The 14575-nt window shown below is 41.4% G+C and overlaps 1 protein-coding gene across 17 annotated transcripts in view; it reads right to left on the reverse strand.

The window, feature by feature from the left end:
• The window catches only part of ptprt (protein tyrosine phosphatase receptor type T), a 217312-nt gene that overhangs the window by 83568 nt on the left and 119169 nt on the right, over positions 1-14575 (reverse strand). For all 17 annotated transcript variants that reach the window (XM_023795380.2, XM_023795372.2, XM_023795382.2 and 14 more), the window contains 2 exons: positions 5915-6116; positions 2897-2999 (listed from right to left, as the gene is read on the reverse strand). In XM_023795380.2, the coding sequence (XP_023651148.1) occupies positions 2897-2999; positions 5915-6116 (305 nt within the window). The remainder of the gene's footprint in view (positions 1-2896; positions 3000-5914; positions 6117-14575) is intronic.

A 14575-nucleotide genomic window follows, 5' to 3' on the forward strand; every position in this document is an offset into this window, starting at 1 on the left:
GAAACAAGACTTAGAAAGCTTTGCAATTTTAATGACATTTAATGATCATTTTCATGATTATCTTTTGCAGGTTTAAAATTTACTGCCACTTCTTTAGCATGACCTCTGCATGCTCCTTCCCAACCATTCATGATCATTTTCACTCTTGCAGTTTAGTTTACTCATATATAGGTTTGTAAAAAATTATTTTTAACTCTTTTGTTTCTTGTCAGATCTTCTTCTGGTTCTTCCGACCAGATGGCACTTAATACTTGGATACCTTCCTTTGCTCAAACATACATTATTATTACTTTTTCTTTTACTTTATCATTGTTTTCTGAGTTTGTAACTTTTCTTAAGACAGCGGTTGTATTGTGTTTCAGAGACAGGCTATTTGAATAACTAATCAACAATGAACACATTTGCAAGTCCAATCCCAAAGTACTGGAATTTTGGCATACTGTAGGTACTCAACCAGAAGTCAAGGTACCAAAAGTACTGTACAAAAGTATGGCACCTTGTTCAGTGGAAAAGTACCCTTTGACTACTTTTGTTAACCAAGATTTTAATGCACTGATCCTTCAACATGCCTCCTGTATGGAAGTTGTAGGTACTGATATATGATCTTTGAACTATGGAGGCTGATTCTTCGAGCCTGTTCCTGATGGGGTGAAACTCTGCTGTGAGACTGTGAGTAGACCTTGATATAAACAGTTAATGGGACATTTCAGTCCAGTACCAGCAGAGGGAAATTTAGTCCTGATTAGCAGTAGTTGGGATTATCTCTCATTCTGTCTTTGATACAGTTACTGTAAGTGTAGGACGTGGATGGTTCTCCATGAAATGAGATGACTGCACCTTTGTGGGTAGAGCTTCATGAATGAATAAGGACACTTTTTGAACTTACATATTAGAGCAATAGTAATTATTGTAAATCTATGTCAAGAATATACTTGGCTATTATATATAATTAGGAAAATTCATGTTTCTCTGAAGGACTATGGCAAATTACCCATTCCTCTAATTTTGCATCTTTTATGTGATGTAATTAAAATAACCAAAAAGCCATGCTTCCTCAGAGAGGACACGACTTCACAAACTTGTGTCTTTCAGGGCACACCATACACGTGAGCAGATACGTGTATGCACCTGAGACGAGTAATCATGGCTGCAAAACATGAAGAGAATATTTTGATAATTATGAATAATTTTTTCAAAGCCCTCAGTAGTCAAGAAACAAGGATGCTGAAGCTTTTAGCAGAATTACCATACTGCCAAATTCAGAAATGTCTTTAAGTTGACATATTTTTTCAAGGATTTATACTAAATGCTGGGGGCAAGATTAAAGGTATTTCATAAGAGATTCTTCTTCTCCATTATGTCATGTTCAACACATAATAATTACATCTATCTTGTAAAATTACACAGGACAGTGCAAAGCCATGATCGCTTGGTTCCGAAAATGTGTCAGTGTGTTGAATATGTAAATTCATACATATTACAGAAGTGCAGACACACACACACAGCATATACTTCTACGCAGAACCGATTGGGTGTCATTATGTTGTACTTGGCATTTATAAAAACTTCTCAAACCTGCAAAGTGTATAATGTGATAGTCTCTTCAGAGTAGGGATATACAGTGATGGGGAAGGGACTCTAACTTTCAAAAACACTGCAATTCATATACTGTAGAACATGTGTTATTTCTAGAGAAGCTCATCAGCTGTGAATGGCTACCACACCAGGTAGTAATTTATGAGCAGATGAAACTAAAAATGGTTACACACCTGCTATGTAATTAAAGTTTCTATTGCCTGCAAAAAGTGCTGAACTGTTATCAATATTTAATCTGACTCTCCAATTATTTTATGGGAATTCCAATTCCCATATTTCTAATAGAGATTATAGTACAACACATTTTCATAGAAAATCTTATTATCCCATGACTGGGTAATTCATGAACAAAAACGTATTTCACTAAGGCAAAAATCAAAGAAAACACACTTTACACAAGTCACCCACGCAGCATAAAAACATTAAGTTTGTGCTTTTAAGACACCGGCGTGCAATATTGATGGGAAAACACATAAAACTCTTAGAATAATTATAACCTCATGTTTATACTGGAATTGGGGTGGTTTTGAAAGATAAACACCAGTTAACTTTTTTTTTGACCCGATAGTTAAAACAATCAGTTAAAAACTCTATTATGCAGTATACGGTAAATGCAGCAAATCCAACTTAATCCTCCGGACAAAATCGCCTGATTTAGCAAACACACACTAAACAAACCCTTCTGTGCAGTTGTTCTTTGAACATAAAGGTTGGTCCTTTCCATCACAAATCAATAGTTTCAAACCAACAAAACATCTGCATATCATGTCTCTTTTCCCCCTTCTTTTTCAAGGCGCTTCTTTCAAAAGGAGAACTAAATGCAGGGATAATTCAAAAGAGACCGTGTTACTCTACCAGCTACAATCTAAATGGAGTTTGATCCCCTTAATGTCTTTGCATACAAATTGCTCTTATCTGAATGACTGCATTTAATGCTTCAAAATATCCACTAGACTGACAGTAATTCTCTTTTTTTCATTTAGCAGAGGCAGTGGACCTTGCGGAAGCGTTTTTTTTTAAGTCGCAACTCCCCTGCCCGCTGGAGGAAGGGCCATAATATTTTATTTAAGTGAAGAGGCTCTCCCTTTGTCCTTCTGATTGGTGTCAGAGGGGAAGCAGACCCCCCACTGGGTTGAAACATGGAATAAATTTAGTAAATCTAACAAGCGCCAGAGGTTTGAATTACAGGTTACACAGTCGAAAGTGAAAAATCCAAATCCATAAAAAAACTTATTCAGAGCTTGTTGACCAGGTGGCTTAATGCACAAGGAGGGTAAGTGAGAAGCAGGAGGTGCGGTACCTGACTGGGGCTCCTCGGGACTGCGCCGGCTTCAGCAACACCGTGATGGTGGTGTCCGTCTCGTTCAGGGGCGTGTCGGTCTCGTACTCTGGCATCGAGGGCGCTGTCGCGGCAAGTAACAGAGCAGTTGTAGTGGCTCGTTATTTGGCTCTGCTACGCGCGGACATAAATTATCGACAACTTTTACTGTCGCCCCCCCACGTCTAAAAGGGGACCCCCAACACCTCTCCCACGACTCAAATACTGGTTTATTATACTATGTCACTGCATTCAAGCCACAAGGACTAAAAATTTCCACAAAATGATCTCTGCGATCTCTTTTCAGAGCCACCTTTACTGCCCAGCTACAACAATGGGTAGTGTGAAAAAAACTAAATTAATTTAGAATGGTAAAACATACGCGAAAGGTACACTTATGTTCAGAGTTGAGCTATGAAAATAACCGTCCGCCGCCGAGGTAAGCGCGTGGCGTGCTCGTGCACGTGCTGCTGCTGCCGCATTATCTTTGCAGAAAATGCAGATGATCCTTATCCATTAACGCGTTATGAACAATGCTGATAAAATAAAATCGCACAAGAGAAGACTTGTAAATGGCATATCGTTCCAAGATTAAAAGGAATCTCTGTTTACGCTCTAGGCAGCGATTTCATCTTAACACTTGAAAAAGATGTTTACTACCTCATATTAAACAAATCTTTCATGTTGTTTAAAAAAACTATACAGTGACTGAAAATTTTAAATGTAACTTTTTTACCTTGTGTGAAATTAATTATTATTGTAAAATATATATGTCATGCAAAGCAGCATGCTTAAACCATGGACTGCAACAACCACACAAAGTTCTCCTTAAACTGATAAAAGCATCAGATCTGTTCCGTTTTGTTGAGCAACACAGAAGAGAGATGAGAAGGTGAGGTTAATTGTTCTGCTTCTCCTGCTGTGGATTCCCCCACAATTGAAAGAAAAACAAAATCACAGCAATATTTGACACAAAGTGTGAAAATTACGCCTTTTTAAAAATACAGCTTCACCAGCAACATCAATGGAGCTCAGCAGATGATTAGAGCTGCATTGCATATATGGCTCGACCTGAAATTTTCTTTGTTGTTCACCCTCATATCGATGTATATGCCACCATTTTCTCAGCAATGCAAAGTAAAATACAGCAGCCTATCATCTCAAGTGTAATAAACAGACACGGTATCCGCATATCTTGTGGCTAAAATGCGAGAGTAAATGTACAAAAGGTATTGTCAGGTATTGTTTATTCAAAACAGGGAAATGTCAGTGCTCAGATTTCTTGACATAATAAAGTGAGTGTTTTTCACACAGCTGTAGGCACCCAGACGGTAGTAAATCAAGATTGGGTAAACAATATACCCCAGTATTTAGAAGACAAACGCTTCTCTCTCTGTGAAGCTGATATGGAGGTGCTGTACTGAGGCGATGTACTGTAGTGCACAGTGTTAGCAGCGATTGGAGCCACACTCAAGTTAAATAAAGGTCAAAGAATAACGTGCATGTGTAGGTTAATGCCACAAAAACAAAATATGTCATGAATGTGCTGTAAACTGCTGGAGAGTGCATGGCATACGGGAAACCTAGTGCGCAGGTGACCACAGATCGGGCACTGACAGTGATGTCCTTAAAGAAGGGGTGATCTTTTTAACTATTCAATAAGGAGTTTTCTCATTTCCCTCGCCCTCACCTTCCACACGAATGGGCCTGTGTTTCTCCAGAGTTTACAGTGGACTACGTGATTTTTTTTTAACGGTATGGAAACTCTAGTAAACAGTTGTGGTTAGATGTCTTCAAATTGCAGGCTCAACCCCCTGCTGTTTGAAAATATAAGCGAGGTACTTGGTCTAAATATCCTCACTACAAACAGCACAGACAGAGCTAAGTAAACTCTTTTTTTTATGAATTTCTCCTCATAATAAAAACAAATATTGCAATGTATATTTATTCATTTACTGCAGGTGAACAAGACGTAGCCCCTCATTCACTCCCCAGGGCCAAGCAGATTGTCATTAACAGTGAGCTGGAACTCTGAAAACAAGTAAGGTCCAGCTGACCTGTGTTTGAACTGAATGACAAAAGTGAAAGGGGGCAAGCCGGGCTGGTGATAGAGGTGTGGCGACTGCGGAATGCAGATTAAATGCGGATAATTGGAAAGCTTCCTAGAAAGAAGCTGCCTTGCTGACCACAGGAAACCACTGCCATGCTTACATTTCAGTTCTGTTAAAGCTCTCCTTCCCTCACCTCACCATGCAGGGATTTTTTAAGGGGCAGGGGTGGGGGGTGCTGGTGCCCCCCCCCCCCTTGGCAAATAATGTCGGTGGGAGGGGCTGGGGGACTAAAGCGAAACAGAATTCAATGATCATCAGGGATTGAAAAGAGGGGGTCAGGACTTCAAAAGGGAGACACTGTTCAAAAGGGGCAGGTGTTCAGGCCGATTGCCCACCCCCCCCCCCCATTCCCCCCGCTATGCATGCCCCTGCTCCTTACCTCCAATTCTGACCAATCCAATTAGCCAGATAACAGCCAAAAAGCTTTGTCTTATTCATAATTATACACATGTGAGAACATGCAAAATCCCTATGATGTGACTTAGCATTAACAAAAAACTGGAGAGGAAACAATGAGCCATTAATGACAAAAAGAGGTGCAGAGCTGATTTTCTAGCTTTTATGTGTTTATATGTTATCTACATATCCATTATGTTGCTAATACAGTATATTGCACTTTGATTCTTCAATATACTGTATACATTGTTATTGGTTTTATGTAAAAAGCTATTATATTTAGACCTATTATCTTATTATTTATGATTCTATCATTGTATTACTCTGTACTATTCTGTTTTTCTACTTTCAATTTGATGCATCAGCTCTATGAGTCACAAGACACATCTTGTTATATGCATCCCTCTGTGTACTACAATGTGAAGTTGAACTGAATTGGATTTTTTTAAATCTGTAAAGTGCATGGCTGGAGAGTGGGGGGGGGGGTCCCAACCTGCAATCTTGGTGGCGATGCGGCTGGTCACTGGTGGCCCGAACCCTTTGTTGGTGCTGGCCTTAATGGTGAAGAAGTAGGTGGTGCCTGGGTAGAGACCCACAAAGAGGTGGTGGGTCTCGTTACGGAGCTTGAAGACACGGCCACGCTGAGTGGACAGCTCTGCGTTGGGGTCCAGGGAGCTGAGGGCCTTGTAGGTGATCTGCGTGGGAGTGGATTTTGTGCAGAGAATAAGCAACACCACACTGCAAATACCACTTCTGAGAATAACTTCGCTTCCAGAGAAACCTGACTGACCCATTTACCCAGGAACGATTCTTGACTGTCTCCATTAAAAAAGAAAAAAGAAAAACACATTCCATCTTAACCTCCGAGGTGCTCAGCAACACAAGACTGTGGGGATTATAAATGCACAAGACTAATTATAAAGTATAAAAACAAATTCTTAAATAATAACCAGATCTCTTCATTGCACTTAACAACATCTGTTCAAGGTCATAAACAGACCTTACAAGGTAAACAGTTTTACTGTTGGTTCAACTGAAAATGACCTTTTAACTCGTGACTTGATATGAGAGTAGGAAATTAATTGTACAGGGGCTACTTAATAATCATAATACTTTATTGATCCCTGTGACACACAGACAGGTTATAGGTGAGAGCAAGCTTGGTAGCAAAGGGCAATCATGAATCTGAGACTTAAGGGCCTCGCTCAAGGGCCCACAGACATGTGACTATCCTACCGAAGCCAGACTCAAACTGGCGACCTTCCAATCACATGCACAAAGGCTTAGCCCACTGAGCCACACAGTGCCATGCAAAATGCACTGCCAGGGGATATTAAGAAATGACTCAGATTTAAAAAGAGCTGTTAGGAGCACGAATAGGCAGGTAAACAAAACAGGGAAAGATGCTTCGTGCAATTTCAAGGTGACCCGGCAGCTGACAGAGGTCTGTTCGGATAAAAGTACAGTGGTACCTCAGAACTCGAACTTAATCCGTTCAGAACTCCGGATCGAATCCTAAAAAGTTCGAGTTCTGATCGAATTTTCCCCATAAGAAATAATGGAAAACCAATTAATTGGTTCCCGGCCAAAAAAATGACACCTAAATATGTCTTTTTTTTTTTAGCATTTAAACACAAAATGAACCGGATAAAACAAGAAGAGCATATACTGTACTAAACACATATAAGCACATTTATCAAAACAGTAATTTGTAAAGTAAGAAAATAAAAGTATCCAAACAATGTGTAAAGTTAAAAAAAAAACAATGTGTCCTGCCCCGATTTTCCGCTCCTTCCGTGTGCCACGCCCCCTCGTTAACCCCGTGTGATATCGGCTGTTTCTGGTTGTTGTCATTAGTCCTCTGTATTTCATTCGCGTTTCAGTTTGTTTCCCCAGTCCGATCATTGTATTGTCCGTCTGCGTTTTGCCTGCCTTATCTGTAATTAAACCCTGTATTCCCCGACGTCTGCGCCTTTGTCTCCATTCTGTCCCTTCTCGGCAGGACAATATTATTGTAATTAAATGTATTAATGGTTTATTATTAATATTAACATAATTAATAAGAAATCTTTTAAATGTATTTTATTATTTAATAATTACTGTTACTGTCTTTCATTGTCTACATGTATTTTTACTGTCTAAATATACGTTTTCAGCTAGTGTAAACATGCACGATGCTATCACAGCGAATGCGAGGCTGAGACTGAAGCGTTACCCTTTGTTTCCGCTGAGAGACGTGCTGCGTGACTCATTTCCCCGCGCATACAAGTTATCTTAGGTCGGCTTTCACGGTTTGAATTCTGAGATTCAGATCGAGCTCTAAGTAATTTTTTTTCAGACTGGTTGGTTCGACTTTTAAGAAATTCGAGTTCTAATGAGCTTGAGAACTGAGGTACCACTGTATGTGCTTGGTTTAATTGAACGGCGTAGGTGGTAACTACATTACCAATTACTCATGGTGACAGTATTAAAATCAATTTTGTTTTTCCTGATGCCTTTTATGGACATACAGTATGAAATAGAAATTGTTTGATGTAAGTATTACATCTTATATAATGACTATGATTTAGGTGTCTGGAAGCTCTGTATGTCTGGCGTTTTCTTATTTTTCCTGTGATGTGCAGTTTTCCTCTTACACCTCAGAAACATGCAGCTGAATTGAGTTTGTGTCATGAACTTGTCCATAGTGTGTGGACACTGTGATTGCCTGGCATTCAAACATGGATGGCCTTGTGCACTGGGATGGGCTCCGTGTCCCTGAGTTTGATAAGCAAGTGCTGGGGGTAATAATCGATAATAGATTATGTATGTGTGTGTGTGTGTGTGTGTGTGGATTGGGTCTATATTATATTGTAGGGGACCAATATATATATATAATTTTATTTTAAAAACATACATCTAGAAATGCACATTTAGTAGTATTGCACTAGGGGTGGGTATTTGGGTAAATAAATCGCTCATGAGTTGGAGGCAATCACAACATTTTAGTGCTGATGTCACACAGTCCAGTGCTATTACAGAATTCAAATAAAGCAAATTGACTGCTCAGCGCCCGACAGGCCTGGAGCACAGGATGTTTTCACGGCGAGTGAAGTCATTCAGCCCCCCGTCGGATCCCGTGCTGACCGCAGATAACTGTCCAGGCGGAGGAAGTCACCGCTTAAAGTACAATTAAATCTGAAAGCAACTTGAATAAGGTGGGGGCACGGGGGGGGGGGGGCTCAGCAGTCTCATGCCACATCGCCTGATTTTTGAAGGTTATGTCAAATTTGGCCGACCTGCTTAAATTGCGTTAAACTCGGGAGGAAGGGGACCGAACCCAGGGCTCGACCTATTTTAATGGCTCTGCAGCCCGCGCTATGCTAATGGCTTGGATGTGAACAAACGTGCGACGGGGTGACTGAGGATTTCAAACTGATTTAACACCAAGCAAGGAAGAGCTGCTAACACTTGTCAAGTGAATTTGAATAATCTTGGGGGGGGGGGGGTGAAACTCATATTAAAAAAAAAAAAAAAAACTTCCTGAGCAGAACCGAAGAAGAAGCAAGGCCCAGTCTTACAGAAAAGGACACTGGGAAGCTGGTCCTTTCGGTCTGTGCTCCAGCGTGTGCTGCTCCGTGCTGCCAATTATTTACGGTGCCTTTTCCCCATAATGGGTTTTCATGTTCCCTTTTTTACGAAGTACGGGAATCACTTTGATGCTCTATCAGTGCATAAGCCTCGGCGCGGAAATGTTCGATTCCCCCCTGAAAGGGTACGCGCGTCACGATGAAGGAGGATTTCAGATGGGTGGTGACCAAACACGAAAACAAAAGAGAAGCAAAGAAATAAATCAGAAGAAAATACAAAATAGATTTCCTGCGTGGCGATCGATCATTTTTGGCCTTGGGAGTTTTTGATCAATATGGCTTTCAGCCAGCACTTTCAAAATATAAGATTAACACTGACAAACATAATTTTTAGCCAGGGAACAGAATCAAGCCAATGTTTACAGTATGTGCTTTTTCCTTTCCGGTGCTTGTTTTTTTTTTTTATTTCTTTTACTTCTTTTACTTTGTAGTTCCCATGAAAAATGGTCCAGATGCTCAAAACTAGCAGGACACTTACCAGTTGTCTAACCCAGTTGTCAGAGTAAACCAGAGTCAGGGAATCTTTCAGGATCCCAAACTAGGTTTCCAAAGGCCCCCTTTATGTGGCCTAGCAGACGCTTCTGAGATTTCTTGATTTTGCCAAGGAGATGTTTAACATTCTACAGCTCCCCTCCATCCCGAGACCAAGGCTTCGATAAAACACTGAAATATTATAGAAAAAAAACACTGCAAATATGCTTTCGGAATAAATGAAGCCTTTCAACCAGGGAAAAGTAACTTGTCCTGGTGCACTCGGCAGAGCGGGCGAGGAGCGCAGCAGATCATCTGCCGCGATTGCTGGGGTCACACAGAATGGCAACTCCGGGGGGGCTCACAGAAACAAACGGGGGCCCTTAGCAGAGCAGAGAAAGCGCCACAGAGGGAGCCAGATGTCCTGGTATGGCCGTCGATTGCTCTGCCGTCGCACCAAAAGAAAGAAAGCAAAGTGCATTTCAAGATGGAAGGCTTCCGCTTCCAATCCACACGTCAGCGGATCATTCAGCGGACAGAGGCGGGTGGAAAGTATGAATTAAAGGAAAGCATATTAAAGAACACAGGCAATGAGGTGGAAAAGGGAAACATATGCACCCAATTATATATCCGTCCATTTGACATAACTACGTGCAGGGTCTGAATGAGCCTCTTCCAGGAAGTACAGACACTCCTTGCTTTACGATGATTCAACGATATTGTGACTTTACGATGATCATTAGCAATGCACATTAAGTAGTCAGCTACGATATTACCAGCACTTGTGACGCATACCATACAGTGTTTTTTCCCTTGTGTTTAATGAACTTGTATTCATTTATTACCTTTTCAGCTATTCAGGTATTGAGTTAGCTACAGTAATTATTTACTTATTCAGTGACAGTAGTTATATGTTTATTCAAATTTGATTTACGACATTTTCCACTTACAGTGGGTTCATCGGAATGTAACCCCACCATAAGGTACAGAACCTGCACGGGACACCAGGCGGTGGAAATCCTGGACTGGACACTGGCCCATCCAAGAGTACAAATCACACACAGACAATCATTACCAGAAATTCCGGGACACATCTGTTCGCCCAACTGCATGGTTTTGGACTGTGGCAGGAGGCTGGAGTTCCATGAGGAACACGGGGAGAACATGCACGCAGAGCTCAGGCTGGAATTAAACCACAATAACGTGGATGTGAGGTAACAGTGCTTCCCACAGAGTAATTGCACCAATCTTTTCATATATATGTACAGATATATAAAATTTATATACACAGCTGGGTACTAAGCATATTACATTGTCGGCAGGTGGGGGTTCTAGGGCAGAGTGACAAGGCTCTAGTAAATTCTAGATGCTTTATTTTTTGTTTTCTACATCATTGTCAAAAAACAGCCAATGGCTGAGCATTACTGGGACCTGGCCGAGGCTGTTTGGACGAGGCTCATCCCCGGCGGCACGTGGTGGAGAGGAAAGCACTGAAGTGACAAAAACGAAACGCGTGAGGGGGAAATGAAGGCATGCAGAAACGGGGGCCATTCACCCGCGGAGCATTTGGGTGACAGTGGGCCCCGGGGCGAAGGACCAAACAGCTGGCCTGTGTCCCGTCCTGCCGCATTTAGGCCGTCACAGACCAGTTAAAAGCAGGACTGGGCTTGATTGAATTGGCACTTTGTGGAATAGGAGTTTCTTTCCGCTAGGCTAACTGCTGTCGGAAAGGCAGTAGGGTGTGGATAGAGAGAGATGTGAAGCGGCCCTGACCTCAGTAAACCACATTTAGGCTTAGTGATGTCATTTAACGGTGAAAAGCATTGCTAAATGTAACAATAGGCATACAAGGAACATCTCAGTGGAAGGACATTAGTAAACTTCTAGTTCCTTTAAGTATTGAACGACACTTATTTAAGCATTAAACAACGGCAGCTTAGCATGTATCATTACAACAGTAAGGGTATATCAATGAAATGGTAAAAAGCTATTTGTTTGTTTATATTTGTTTGTGTTGTTTGCCCTTTAAAATGAGTTACATGATGTATCAAAAACAAATCATATTTTTTTATAATCTTCAACCAGCAAATAAGGAATCACATAAAAAATTGCTTAATGTAATTCGCTACAGCAGGGGTCATCAACCTTTTTGAAACTGAGAGCTACTTCACGGGTACTGAGCCATACGAAGGGCTACCAGTTTGACACGCCCTCCTAAACTTTTCAAATCTATATAAATGCAAATGTGATTAAAGAAGAATAGCAACAGGATAAAACTAAATTTCAGAGGCTGCTCACTGGTGAGTTGTGCTATTTTTAGAACACGTCCGCGGGCGACTCATGTGGTCCTAGGGGGCATCATGGTGCCCGCGGGCACAATGTTGGTGACCCCTGCTCTACAGCTTCATTTGTGTTCAGGGTTGTGTTGGTTGGGGGGAAGGGGGCTATTCTGGAGGCTACAGGTACAAGGTAGGGAACAATCCAGGATGGGGTGCCAACCCATCACAGGACACACTCGCTCGCTCGCACACACACACCTATGGGTAATTCGGCAACTCCAATTAGCCTCAGCATGACTTTGGACTGCAAGGGGAGGGGAACTGGAGGAAACCCCATGCTGACACGGGGAGAACATGCAAACTCAGCACACATACTGTAGGACACTGGCAGAGACTCGAACCCAGGTTCCAGAAGTGTGAGGTGACAGTACTAACCACTGCACCACCGTGCTACCCCCGCCCCCCCAAATATTATTATTATTATTTAATACTCCTATTACTGAAATAGACCTCAGCCTCAGGGTGACACTTGCTTTATGTCCTATTCTTCCTGGAATAAGTTCCAGACTCACCCTGGCCCAGTACTGCATACATAATTAGAACATACGTGGATGGATAGATGGATGAAACACACCTGCAACCACTTCTTGATCTTTTTAATCCCTTTACTGGAACTGAAAACGTGCCTCCAGGTAATATTTCTGTCATAACTTGAATTGGACCATACCAATGCTGAAGTGCTGTCTCTGCAATGCAAAGACTTGAAACCCTGCTGGATTATTTAAAGCCCCCCATTTACCATTAACATTTAAATTGGACACTTCAGCAGTCTTGTGGTATCACGTAAATCCAATAATTACCTAGCCTATCAGTAGCATGTGCAATTCTTACCCAAGATAATGCAATAAGTCCATATATCTGTATAAGCCGTAAGCGTTTTGCATTTCGACCCGAAACCCAAACATTCTAGCGGCTCGGTTCATTTATTAATTGCCAACAGCCTCAAAGTAATAAACGGGTAAATAAATAAACATACAAACCAAAATCTATTCAGGCAACAGTGGTTGCCACTGGAGTATTTCATCGGGATTTTATGTCAATTCACGTATATTTATTTAACGCACATCACGCCATTGCAAAGTCACAAGGTACATTTCTAAGAAATTCTGTCGCTGCGAACAATAGGCTACCAGGAGCCAATACTGACTGTAGGGCACCCAATCAATAATAATTACACTTGAACGCAATCTGTATATATGTGGTTTAACGCTGACTTTTCTATGCAAAAAGCATATTTATGTGGCAGGAGGCACGGAGATCGCTATCTGGTAAGTGAGGCGCCGGGTAAATTAAGCTGCCCGGGCGCTGTCAAAAATGGTCACCATGAAACAAAATAATCCAAAAAATTAAAAAATCAGTAAATTAGGGAAAGGTAGGAGGCATCTTCAGGTACTGCCCAGGCGTGTGTCCTTGCAAACCCGTGGCAGCCGGATGCCTGCCAACATGTCCGAGACGGAGGGGGGCAGGATCGCCAGCGTTCCCGGCTCTCCGGGGCTTTTTCACGCCGCCGAAGTGAGCGGAGAACAGCCGCTTCATTTAGCGCGTTTTCGGCGGAAATGAAAATCGGTACGGAGGTGCAGACCGGCCGCCCGCATACCCGCGGGGGTCGCACCGTCTCTTTGTCTTCGTTAGACAGGTGGCACGTCTATAAAACGGCGCCTTAACAAAGCGTTTATGGGGGTGTGTTTAAACCGCTTTTATGTAGATCTGATTTTCTTAATGAACTTGTTGTTGCCGTCCTGTCTCAAGGTCTGTTTCCCAGTTTAATGTTCTGGCGTAGGGAGGGTCCACTTAATGTCTGCCAATTCACAACGCTCTCATACCACAAAAAAAAATCACTACAGCTCTCAGAAGCACAGGACCCTAAACCTTTGTGTTTTGCCTAAGTAGCTCACAAGACAGAATCCAAAATCAAAATGGTGTGCCTGACTTTATGCACCTTCTTACAGGGTTCAACAGGAGTTCCTAAAGCCATGGCTATAATCCATTTCAGCCCCAGCTCTTAATGCAACAGCTGTTAAACCATCAAATTAAATAAGCAGCTGCCATTTTCCACCATTATAGTGTATATTTAGGTAACACGTTAGGATGAGACACAACCAACAGATACAGGAATAAAGGCGGGTAATTACTTATAAGTATACTTATAAGTATCAAAAACAATAAATATATCCAGAATCCTGTACAATACACATTTAAAGAATAAATGTATTTGTTATCCTCATGTAACCATTTTAATTTAGTATTATATGGAAATACTATAGCCAAATGTCTATGGAGAGGTTTTGTATTTATGCTATTGATTAAACATTCATAACCAATGACAATAAACTGTTAAAACACATGATAAAGAAGACACTGGTATTTGCTTCCTGTTTGATACTGTCACCTCAAAAGCATTATTCAGTTTAAAGCTGATTAGTTAAAAACTGTTTTACATGGGGCTACTCCTACTGCTGTAAGAACTGTCAGTCGAACAGAGACATGAAGGACAATTAAGGCATCAGCGTTTAACACAATGCGGATCAAAGACTCCCCGTGCTGGTTGAGCATGTAAAGGACAGGACACGGATGAGTACTGTTCCATCCTCACTGATGTTTATTAACTTGTATGATGTCAGGAAATAATATGGGAATTGAGTTGTGCCTTTAATTATCTTTTTGTCAGGCAGGCAATTAACTTCCAGAACAACTTGATAATACCTATGCCACAGC

Source organism: Paramormyrops kingsleyae, chromosome 8 (genome assembly GCF_048594095.1).
Source record: "Paramormyrops kingsleyae isolate MSU_618 chromosome 8, PKINGS_0.4, whole genome shotgun sequence".
In the NCBI taxonomy this organism is placed as follows: domain Eukaryota; kingdom Metazoa; phylum Chordata; class Actinopteri; order Osteoglossiformes; family Mormyridae; genus Paramormyrops; species Paramormyrops kingsleyae.